Raw genomic sequence first — 12,169 nt, forward strand, 5'->3', positions numbered from 1 at the left:
GCCTACCAGGCTCCTCCGTCCATGTGATTTTCCAGGCAAGAGTACTGGAGTGGGGTGCCACTGCCTTCTCCAGTGGCACACCCTAGAGAGTTAAAATGTAAGAAGGATAAGATTACACCCTGATAGGGATTAGCATTTGCCTTGAGCACAGCCTTCAGAGTACATAGACACAAAAGAGAAATGGAATGTTTTTATCAGTGGAAGTTTGGGAACATATGTTACAGCACAAAGCACAACCAAGAAGGACTGGCATCAAGTGAATGTTGTAAAAGACTTGCAGGCACCCCTACTGGGAGAAGCCTTACTCTACCTCTGGGGGCTAACAGACCAGCCCAGGCCCTTCCTGGCAGGAGGACCCAGGTGTGTTCAATGTGGTCATTATGACTGAGGCTGAAGTCGTGGCCAGGAAAAGCCTGACTAAGGTGAAAGTACATCTACCCCTTTGGGTAAAGGAGTTCAGTGGCATCTTCTGTGGGCAGTTTATCCTCCCACGTGTTAATAACAATGTGGGTAGTTTCTTTCTTGAAATTCACAAGTTGCTATCATTAAAGAGCAGTTTGGTCAAGCAGTTTCCCTTTCTTTCATGTTTACAAATATTTTATTTTTAAAGGTTTATTTATTTTTATCTTTTGGCTGTGCCATGCAGCACGTAGGATCTTAGTTCCCGAGCAGGTATGGAACCCATGCCTCCTACATTGGAGGCATGGAGTTTTAACCACTGGACCATCAGGGAAGTCCCTACAAATATTTTAAAAGAATATTCAGATCCTGACTTTTTACGGAAAGAGGGAAAATATGATACAAACTATATCTTGTTACTGACTTCATTATTTCATTTGTTTAGTTCTTCCTGGCATTCTGTTGCACCACAGCATTTATTAAGGAAATGTGTATACGGACACGTGTATACAACTCTGCATTTCTTCTACTTTTCTTCGTTTTCCCTTAGGTAAGAGACACTGTCATCAAACATTTCAATTAAAAATGTGACTTCCCTTTCAGTCATTAGCCTAAATATTTATCCATTTATTCCATTTATTTATTTCAGAAATATTCACTGAGCACTGAATAAATAAGTACCAGTGCTGTGCTAGGCCACAGGGATGAACAGATGAATAGAATGGAGTCCCTGTTCTCAAAAAGTTCACAGTCCAGTCCAGTGAGCTGTTTGTAGTCCGAAATATGCCGATTTAGTATCTCTGGATTAGGCCTGAGTATCTGCATTTCTAAAACATTCCAGAGGTGATCCTTATGCATAGCCAAGGTTGAGAAGTGGCCTCAAATTATATCAACATCTTGCGTAGCACTTTTCTTGTTAAAAATCCCCTGGAGTAACATAGAAGTGGAATTAGGTTGGCTGCTATTGTCACCTAAATCCAGTTTCCATTTTCTATGTGGAAGACTCAGTCCCAAGATAGGCAGAATGGACTCTTACGTACCGTGACCATGCAATGTACAGTCTTTAAAATGGGGCAGTATTGAGACTCTTTCAATAATTCTGATGAGCATAAAACAAACAGGGACAGTTATAAAAATCAAGGTACAGTCTGTACATAGAATGCTTTACACAAGTTTAAGAAGTCTTAAGAAGGGTACCACATAAACACATATACATTAAACCAGATCCCATAGCTATCTGAAAAGCTACCTACCAAAACATGTTCAATACAGATATAATATCAATTTTTACTATTGTTTCTAAAGAACATAGGAATGAACTTTGTTAGTGTACAATAGATAAGGTCAATTTACATATCTTTTTCCACAAAAACTTTTTTTTGTTGATATTTCATGAAGGTTACTCTGACACAAATGTTATGTTTTCTTAATAAAACTGGTAAGATATTTATAAGTGTGGAATCTATGGTGATTGCTTCTCTTGACTAAATATTCTTTGTATATTGAAAGTTTCTCCCTTATTGCTTTTAGGCTCCTTGTTTTCTTTCCCCCTGAAAAACCCAAGGTCTGATAAGTAATTCACCACACAACGTTTTTTAACATAGAAAAAGGATGTTTCAGATCAAAGAATCCAATACTATATTGAGTACATTACTATTGGCAACTTACAGAGGGAGGCCGTGGGTATGTATCGTAAGGGGGTGGAGGGCTGTCCTGTTTAGGTGTTGATGGAGTATCTGCTTCTTCCTTGTCACTCTCACTCCAGTAATCTGAAAATTCACACATGGATACATCAATATTCCATTAAAAATGTCTAGCCATATTTTCAGTAACACGCACTACCAGCTAACAAAAGGAAGTTTAAATTTCATTTCTATACACTGCTCCCCAACACTGGCTACTCCAGGTCCAATAACTTTTATTTTCAGTTTGGATTTGAGGAGAAAGAAAGAGTACAATCACCCAATTCCCACCTCCTTTTAAAGCAAGCAATTACACATAGCTGCAGTTTTAAAGTTACGAAAAAGATAATGCATAAGTCAAATCAGGTTTAGGGTATAATTCCAGACCAAACTACTTGAAACTTCAAAGGATGAATAATGTTACATGATGTTTCTTAAAGGTGTATCATTTTATCTTAAAGATGAACACTCAAAGAAGAAATGCATACATTGCTGGAGATCTCTACAGATATAAACAGCTCCCAAAATAATGTTCTCAATTCTCTTCTCTGGCTTCAGTTCACTGGTTATCTAACAATCGCTGTTTCCAGAGTCATGCTGACACGAGTCTCTATAACACCATACTCCCACCTCTACTTGGAAACACATGGCAAACCTTGATTCTTGCCAAACGCAAAAGGGCAAATCTGCTGATGTGGGCTGTAAGCTCCAAACTTCTAGAACTACTTAAAAGGGTAGAAAATGTAAGCCGCTAGACAAAATGACTTGGCAGACCTCAGGCAAGAGGGAAGAGGAAAAACTGAGGTACAATAGTCGAGTAAAATACAGCACAAAGGCCAATCATCAGATCTGTTCTACCAATATTTCAACCACCCTATAACTGCTGGGTTAAGTTTTTGTGTTTACAAGGAAAAATCTAGGAGCATCATCCATATGAATTTCAAATGATAAAAGAAAAGGTAGCCAAACAAAAGGTTCCTTATTCTTATGAAAAGCTCCACCACAAAAGAACCACTAGAAGGCTTAACTAATACTTAGATGTAGGTGAAAAATCATGGCACATATTTTTATAGGTACCTTTTTCCATCTAGGAATTCCCATATTGTAATATTTTCATACATTTTCCTTGTGGTGCTGATTAATAAGTACAATTAACATTTACTGAGTACTTATTATATGCCAAATAGAAAGTAGTAAAACTGGGGTTTGAACTAAGAAATTGCCTTGTTCTAAACCTTGAAGGGTTGTTACTGGGACTCTTTTGTATGACTTAGTTTAATGTGACATATTAAAGAGAGAGTTTAATGTGACATATATTCAGGATTTTTCAAGCCCCTGTCCTCCCTGCTAAAGAACTTGGTCAAAATTCTTCAGCAATGGAGAGAAAGTCTCTGAAAATCCTATTCCTGCTTTAATTATCCCCTTTGAGTAAAAGAAAAGCAAAGACTAGTTAACCTAAATTTGATATCTGGTTTTTACATTGGGTCACACTCATGATGGGAAGCATACTAAGTCTCCTCCCAAATATGAATTGATGTAGTTGCCCAGAAATGGACTCAGTAAATGCTAGTGGTAAAAGCATGGACTATACACTCGTGCAGATGCAGCTTCAATGTCTGGCTGTACCAACTGCCATTTCTGTGCTCTTGTGATGGTGACTTAATCTCTCTGACTCTGCTTTGTTATCTGTAAAATGGGGCTAATAAACACCACCTTTCAGAGTTGTATGAGTGGGGTACTAAGGTAGCACATATTTAAGTGCCTTACACCTTGAAAGCACTAAAAAATATTAGGATTCCTAATACTGGTGGATTTGCAGGTAGCGCACTAGGACAGTCTGTCCCAGATCACACAGGAAATAAATGCCTGGTGTTCTCATCTTCCTAGCCATTAATTTTTTCTTGTAGCAAGTTCCAGCAATGAAAAGTGAATTCTGGAGCTCTGGGGCCTCGGTTGGGTAGTTTTGTGGGAGCTTGAATACCACTGGGAAATTACTGCTGGAGGGAGAGGTACTAAGCACCCCTCTTCCTTCTCCCAAGCAGTAGGCCTGCCAAGATCACTCTGCTCTTACCCTTCCCACTATTTCCAGAAACTATGACACCTGTACTGAGTTTTCCCTTCACCTTTGCACTGAGACTTTGGGTCCCAAGGAGTTAGCACCTGAAATAGTCCAATCAGCACATTGAGAAGGAGAGGATAACTATTTTCTCAAGATCTCTATGACTAACACTACAAGCGGCAGATTTAGGAGATTCTCTCTCTACTCCCCGCCCTAACCCCTCCTTCCTTGATAAATGAGGAAAAATTCTAGTTCGAAATTTGATGTAATTCTTGGTTTACTAAAAAAGAAGCACCATCAAACAAAATTTTTTGTGGGTTGTCTAAGAAGAGGTTGAAATACCACTTTGTAAATTAACTTCATTTCATACACTAAGCCATGTGTCTCTGAGAGAGTAATGCCAGGGAAGAGCCTACAGAAAACTTCAGGCCTTTTTGGGTTTGTGTGGAAAATTACTGGCACACTGCTGCCCAGAGGCTGAAACCAGTCTGATTTTCATTCTAAGAGGAAATTAATTTATTTTTCTTAGCTCTCTATTTAGCACGGAATGAATGGATACTTTTTAATGTCTCTCGCAGTGATATTCAATTTAACAAGTAACTAATCATGAATAAACAGTGCCATCAATAGAAGAGGAAAATTTCCACTTCTCGTGTTGATACCAAGGATAATCTGAAAAAAATTGACTTTTTCATCTAGAACTATCAAAGAAACACAATGAATTTTATTCATTTTTATGTAATTAAAGCTTTACAAAGACTTTACGTGTGATTGAAAATAATGTGTCATGAATGTCTGATCTGAAGCTGGAAAAATACAGAAAAAGGATTAGCAGACAATTAGCCAAATTATGATCTTGGCAAAATTCATTGTAAGCTTGTTTTCTCTACGTAAAATAATGCATAATGAAAAAGATCCTCATATCCTTTATACTGCTGTAGTTAAAGACAGCAATTCACTAAACTTTTATTTAAGTCAATGAAAGAGTCGCTTCTAAGCTATACTGAGTATTTAAATAGAAACAGTGTTTGGCAGTTATTCCTTTGCATCTTTCTGAAATATTCTCAATTCTCAAAGAGCTTTATTTTGTTTCAGGTTTAACTTCAGTGCTGAGAATGGTACTTAGATGTCAAACAATTCTATAGAAGTGTGGCGTAGACACGTGCATCTGGCAGTTGACTATATAGGATATTGTGAGACCTAATCCCATATAAGGTAGGAAGTCTAATATGCTTCTGATCCATGTTAGAGCGTCTGATGAATGTATACTCTAGGGGGAAATCTAAATTATCTCAGAGATTCCGGTTGTAGAGACTTGAACTGTAACTTTTAGCTTCTACATATGATTATCTACCATATTCTAGTAGGCACTAAAATAAATACTCACATGACAGACTATGGCAGCATGAATCCATGGAATGAGTATTTTTTGAAACCTGCATGTGCAATGTGACTTACCAGTTCTTTCATCCATAATGAATTTTGGTTATATAATACCAAGTACAAAGGAAATCCACTAAAATCAAGGCCATGCTCAGCTTCAAAGTAATGTCGAGTGACAAAATACAGAAGTTAAGCCTGAAAATCCAAGTTTCTTTATTCATGCAAATTGACTTTCTCAAGATTCATTTTCCTATCAGCACATTGCCCACACTTCTAATTTTTGCATCTTAAAAAACAGAAAAACAAATCTACATGCACTTTTAAAGAACAGTTTTCATGACTTTTTAAAGTAATTTGAAAAGGAAGGGATGCGTGTGTGTGTGTGTGTGTATTTAGTTCTCTTACTGTAACTATAGGCCCATAAATTAAGTAGAAGAATTAAGTGGGGAATAAATGTTTAACAATGAAGAAAGGTGACTTAATTACTGGCCTGACACTTCATAGTCCTGGCTGGGTTTGGCTGTGCACAGTGATTTGATGGAGATGGCTTCCATGTTATTTGTGGAAGTACCCATGCTGCTTCCACTCTCAGAAATGTTTTATTTTATTACTTCTCATCCTGTGAGAGTCGGTTCAGATTACGAGTCCACATAATGTCTTTCCCATTTCCTTCCTGGAAGAAATCTCTCCAGCCTCATTCCCATGGAATTTGGTTTGTACTTTTCCATGTCTCACTTTCTATATTTTACTAAGAGTATCTTTTCTACTACAATTCAATGTGATTTCAGGCAGAATGAGTGGCTGTTTCACCATAATACAATCAGAGTGCTAGATGAAGGCCTCACTCAGAATCACTTTGTTGTTCAGTCGCTCAATCATATCCGACTCTTTGCGACCCCATGGACTGCAGCATGCCAGGTTTCCCTGTCCTTCACTGTCGCCCAGAGTTGGCTCAAACTCATGTCCATTGAGTTGGTGATGCCAGAAACACTTCAATACTTAATGAAGTCTTCTCTTTCTCTTCAGAGCTAACATTTTACATCAGGCTTACTGATTACTTTCTCCAAGTATATCCTCGTTAATCCTGCCCCCTCTTCAGGATTTTTAAAAAAATTTTGCATCCACTTAGCAATTTTTAAAATCAGTTGCATGTTGTACAAAAATTAGTACTCATTTACTTTATATTGCTCTTTAATTTTTCTTAGGCAATTTCAAGTATATATTTTTGAAATTCTCAACAAGATGATAAATTCCCATCAGCAGTAATCATGTTTTGCTATTTCTTGGACATCTTCCTGCCCTGTCTCCTCACTCTTCACTGCTCTAGGCACCTCCATTCTCTTATCCTATGGCTCTGAACCAGGGGTTGGTAAACTATAGTCTGCAGGCCAAATGAGGCACTTGGCCTGTTTTTATATAGCCTGTGAATTGAGAATGGCTTTTACATTTTAAGTGGATTAAAAAAAAAATCAAAAGAAGTTTCAAAATGTGAAAAATGTTATGAAATTCAATCTCATTGTCCACAAATAAAGCTTTATGGAAGTACAACCACTTCTTTTCACGTGTTTGTAGCAGAGTTGAATAGCTTCAAAGAAACCTTCAGGCCTTCAAGCCTAAGATATTTACTGTTTGGCTCTTTACTCAGAAAGTTTCCTGACCCCTGACCTAAACCTTTGCTGACAGATTGGTTTTGGGATCTGGTTATCTTTTTTAGATATCTCTAACCTTTAGTTTTTAGACGCTTTAAAAACTTTTCTCTGTGAGGAAACAAAGTTTTCAGAATCATCACATCAACACACAGACTATGCATACTGGAGACACAACTAGAAGTATGTTTGTGTATCATTTTGTAGAATTCGTTAACTTTAGGATGTCTCAAAAGTTTTCAAAAAACTAGTTATGCTTCCAAGGGATGTACAGCAAACATTCTTTGGGAAAAGTGAAGCCACTTTTAGAATGGTAACCACAACTTTTGTTGAAAATTCAATTCTGCATCAGGATATTGTGTTTCATAAATATGAGGTCAATACTAAGGCAAGTTCCATATGATCACAGAGCTAACACACTAACAAAACTGAAGAACACAACCAATGAGATACTTGATGAAAGAATGAATCATTCATCTGAGCTCTCTGCATAAAAAAGCACTTAAATGTCTGTGAAACCACTAAGTAGAAAAAACCACTAAGGACCTAGACTCGGGTCAATATACGACCAATTCTAGGCTTTTTAATTTTTAAGATTTTTTTTTTCCCTCATAAGAAATAGACTAAAGGAGATGGCAACAAACAGGAACAAACTCCATATTAGTTGCTCTAAAAATCTGAGTTTATTTCCTGTTTGATTTACTAAATCCTACCCATAAGATGCTATGGTTTGGATTCCTTTGAAGTGCACAAAAAAGAAAAAAAAAACAAAACACAAATTGACATTTGCATTTTCTCTCAAGTAATAGCGATGAAACACTCTAGAGGAAAACAGCAAGGGAAAAAAACATAACCATAGTAAAAAAAGTATTCCTTTACCTTGTTCTTGCTTAATTCTCTCTCTTTCCGCATATCCTGCAGTCAGCATGTTAATTCTGTTAAGCCACCTGAAAAAACAAATATCAGTAACACTGCAACTGAATTTCTTATAATTTACCTTTTTGGAAATATTTATTTTCAAATGCATATGAGTATATGGAATAACCTCAGATAAAAGATGTGTTGTTTTTTGCTACTCTTAACACATGGAGTCTTCAATAAGTTATAATTTGCTGTAGTACAAACTGTTCCCACAGTAAAGATGCTATTTCACTAGAAAAGTCTTGGGCAATCCTGTATATCTGCAACATAAAGGGGTCTGAGATGACCAGAGTCCTATTAATTCTGTTGCTGTTCTGTTTCCTCAGAAAAAAATGCTCCTTTATTTAAACAATATCAGATATAATTCGTCTTGAGAAGGGAAAAAGTTATAGACTTTGCTTGTCAAATAAGTTTTACTATCAAGTATTAGTTTTGATGAATCTCTTTTACATTTAATGATCCAAGGGGAAACACATCTGAGTAGTACTATGGAAATTTCCAAAAACAAAAAGTACATATACAATTTTAACCTATGTTTTGGATCCTGAAAATTTATTTCCATGAACAATAGTAATTTAGAATTAAATCTTAGTTCTCTCCTTTTTCAGGAGAATTGCTACTGCCAATGTAGGGGACTACCTGAAGCAAAGCATTGCTTCAATCTCCATCTTTTGTTCCATAAGGTCTCTACCTGTGTTCATTACTCTGGTAACTGTTCACACTGCATCAGAATATCGAATCACAAAGTCTTTAAACTAACCTGACAATTTTTCACTGGTCAATCTTGAACTATGATTCATATATTTTCCCAAATAAGAAAGTAAAGGAGAATCAACCTTCCAAACTAGCTAATAGAGTTAATATTAAATGGTGGAATAATCTGATCTTAACATATTTTTAAGAAAAAAATTGTTTTTGAGAACTTTTTCTCCTAAGAGATTATTTCCCCTGTCAACTAGAAGATGAATGTCTCTGAAGTGACTCATATACTTCATCATTATGTCAAGTGGTGTTAACTGTGCATCAGATACTGAGAATATCTTGAAGAGAGAGGGAGGAAAGTTGTTTCTCTAATGGACAAAATCACACCCATGGAAATTAAAGGTTTAATTTTAGGAACAAGTCACTTAAAGCCCAACTTTGACAAAACCTACAGTGTAATGATCACCTCAAGTGTGTCTGGGAAGTAAAAAAGGGAGCAGAAATGAAAAAAAAAAAAGTAATCAAATGAATTCAGTAGCATGGTATATACACACATAATGCAGAAAATTATAAACTGTAAGAAGCTAACCTCATGACAAATAACCTTTTAAAAATGACTCTAACCATTAGTAAAAGGTCAACATGAAAATCTAGTCTATAGGTGATTTGTAGTAAGAAAGGAGTTGAATTTGTACTACAAGGCAAGTCTTAGCACTCTTAGGAAAGACTGGGTTGGTGCTTTTTGGGTGGAAATGATGTTGATACCACCAGAGGAACATTTATTGCTGAATTTTAATTCAGTACCTCCTATTTACTACTTCTTAATATATCATTGAAATTTAATTTTATTATTAGCTAAAGAGCAATGAGGTCTTATATAAGATGAATAAAGAAACTAAAAAGAGGCTTCTTAATTTTTCAGCTCAACAACATTTATGAAATGCCTGTTATATGATGAACAATGAGCTATGTTTTAGGGGTCCAAAAATGAATAAGACATAATTTCTGCCTTTGATGAGCTCCAGGATTCCTAAATTTCACAAGACAATGAAAAAAATTAAACTACTTTTAGGAAGACAAATTCTGCCCACAAAAAAAACTCTTTAGAAAGTGTGTGTATAAACTTGGGCCAGGGTATACAAACACAAAAGGCTGAATGCTACACAGCTGTTGTTGCTGTCTTGGATAAGTCGTCCTCAGGCCTTGGTTAGAAAATGCTTATCCAAACACTTGTTGCAGTTACGATTTGGTGTTTATATGCTATTATGAATAGCAGATATGACTGAACTGAACTGAACTGATGCATTAATTGAGGTAAGAAATATTTAGGTGTGCCAGGTACTGTCCTAGGCACGGAGGATAGAGAGATAAATGAAATAAAGTATCTGTTTTCATGATGCCTATATTTTCATTGAGGGAGACAGACAATCTGCAAGAATAAGAGGATTGGGCCTATGGTGAACATTCCAATGAAGCTGCCAACAACTGACACAGAATAACGTACCAAGAGGGAAATAAGAGTAAGAATTATGGAAGAAATGTACAAATAATAACTGCTAAACAGAAACTGGTGAGTCCTGACAATTACAAGGACATATGTGCTGACATGAAAAGGAATACACAGGCCAAGTAAATTCAGTAAATAAGTCTCAGAATACTTGAGAAACATGATGTTTTATTTTCTTCCCACAGATTTCACACAAACTGGCAAAAAATATTTTTTTAATGTTTCAATGCTCATTTCTGAGGAGAGAACAGATGGATTGGTGGTAGGGTGCTCAAAAGAGTTTTTTGCAAATTACCTCACATTCCAACTTAAAGCTACTCAAAAAACAGAAGGTGAGGTTTTAATATTCTAACATTTACATTTGGGTATATGTATATTTGGGTATATGTATGAGTAAGTGTATGAATGTGTATATATACATGCAGACTTTATAGAAGAAAATTAAATCTAAGGATTGCCTTTTCATTCCAATTACTAGGTCCTGTCAAAACTAGCACTACATTTTCAAAATACATATGATAATACTTTAGAAATTATGAAATAACCAGATAAGGTACTTATTTATAATTATTATAATATAATTATAATTATTTATCATTTCTTGAAGGCTTGGGTACACGCCTTCAAAGGACTACATATAGAATGAACCAATACCCAGGTAATCTTGCTGTTATGTAATAATTAGGTTATAAATAAAGTTGTTGGAGGGTGTCTTTCCCTATTACCAATCCTCTGTGAATACTGCCACTCACTCTCCTTCTTCCTATTGACAAGTAATTTTTTAAAAAACTTGCTTGTTGAAAATAGACATTAGGAATATGGTTATTAAAGAAATAAAAAGCAAGGCAAAACAATAACAGTCTATTATACTTAAATCTTAAAAAAAGTTTCAGTATTTCAGGACAATTTGGAAGGTTGTAGTACACCATAGAGAGGCTAATATAAAACAGCACTCTTAAATGTATGATATAGATATGATGACATATTTGATCAGATTTATTTATTTTTTCTTTGATTCACTGCTTAGAAAAGGCAACAAAGTGAAACTTATGAGTTTGGCTTAGTTTCTTTTCTGATATCCTGAACCAGATACATCCAAAGGAGTATCAGAGAAGAGTAGTGACATCATATACTTCTAAAGTTATTCCTAACACAGGGTAGAGAATGGAGACCAAGAATGGTGTTACAGTTAATAAAAATGCATTTTTGAACAGGCTATTTTCTAAACCTAAAAAGACCCTGATTAGCAAGTATCGCAAATGATTAAATTATGTTAATTCTTAGATGGGAGTTAAACTGTGTTCTAGTGGATTTATTTTGCAGAAGAGGACATGCTCATATATACCACTCATTTTCTGTTTGGTTATGTCATAATCTTTCATGTTTATCCTAAGGGTACTGAGCTCAACTGTGAAAAAATGGATAGTAACTACAAGAGCAGAATTATAAAATAGTTAAAACACAAAATAGAGTAGCACCACTCCCCAACAAGTACATAATTTTCATTTTGAGAATAAGCTCAGCAAATTCTGATTGCCTCATGTGAAATTTCAAGAATGGTAACATACAAAGCAAGAGAAGATTGTGGAAACCAACTGCAAGGCTCAGTTCACAGAAATAGAACCAGTAACCCTAAAATTTTTGTGGAACTATAAAATACCCAAAATTGACAAAGAATTCCTGAGGAAAAAGAACAAAGTTGTAGGCATACCCCCCCCACACACTAACTTCAGACAATACTACAAAGCAACAGTAATCAAAACTGCATGCTATGAGCACAAAAACAGACATATGGATCAATGGAACAGAATAGAGTCCAGAAATAAATTCATACATCTATGCTTAATTAATCTTTAACAAAGGAGGCAAG

General features: G+C 35.7%; 1 protein-coding gene across 9 annotated transcripts in view; it reads right to left on the reverse strand.

Annotated features, from left to right (window-relative positions):
• The window catches only part of CNKSR2 (connector enhancer of kinase suppressor of Ras 2), a 276,605-nt gene that overhangs the window by 46,066 nt on the left and 218,370 nt on the right, over positions 1-12,169 (reverse strand). For all 9 annotated transcript variants that reach the window (XM_081565963.1, XM_081565962.1, XM_081565960.1 and 6 more), the window contains 2 exons: positions 8,049-8,116; positions 2,068-2,168 (listed from right to left, as the gene is read on the reverse strand). In XM_081565963.1, coding sequence (XP_081422089.1) covers positions 2,068-2,168; positions 8,049-8,116 — 169 coding nt within the window. The remainder of the gene's footprint in view (positions 1-2,067; positions 2,169-8,048; positions 8,117-12,169) is intronic.

The sequence above is a fragment of the Giraffa tippelskirchi genome, chromosome X (assembly GCF_054371585.1).
Source record: "Giraffa tippelskirchi isolate mGirTip1 chromosome X, T2T-mGirTip1v1.2.pri, whole genome shotgun sequence".
Lineage (NCBI taxonomy): Eukaryota > Metazoa > Chordata > Mammalia > Artiodactyla > Giraffidae > Giraffa > Giraffa tippelskirchi.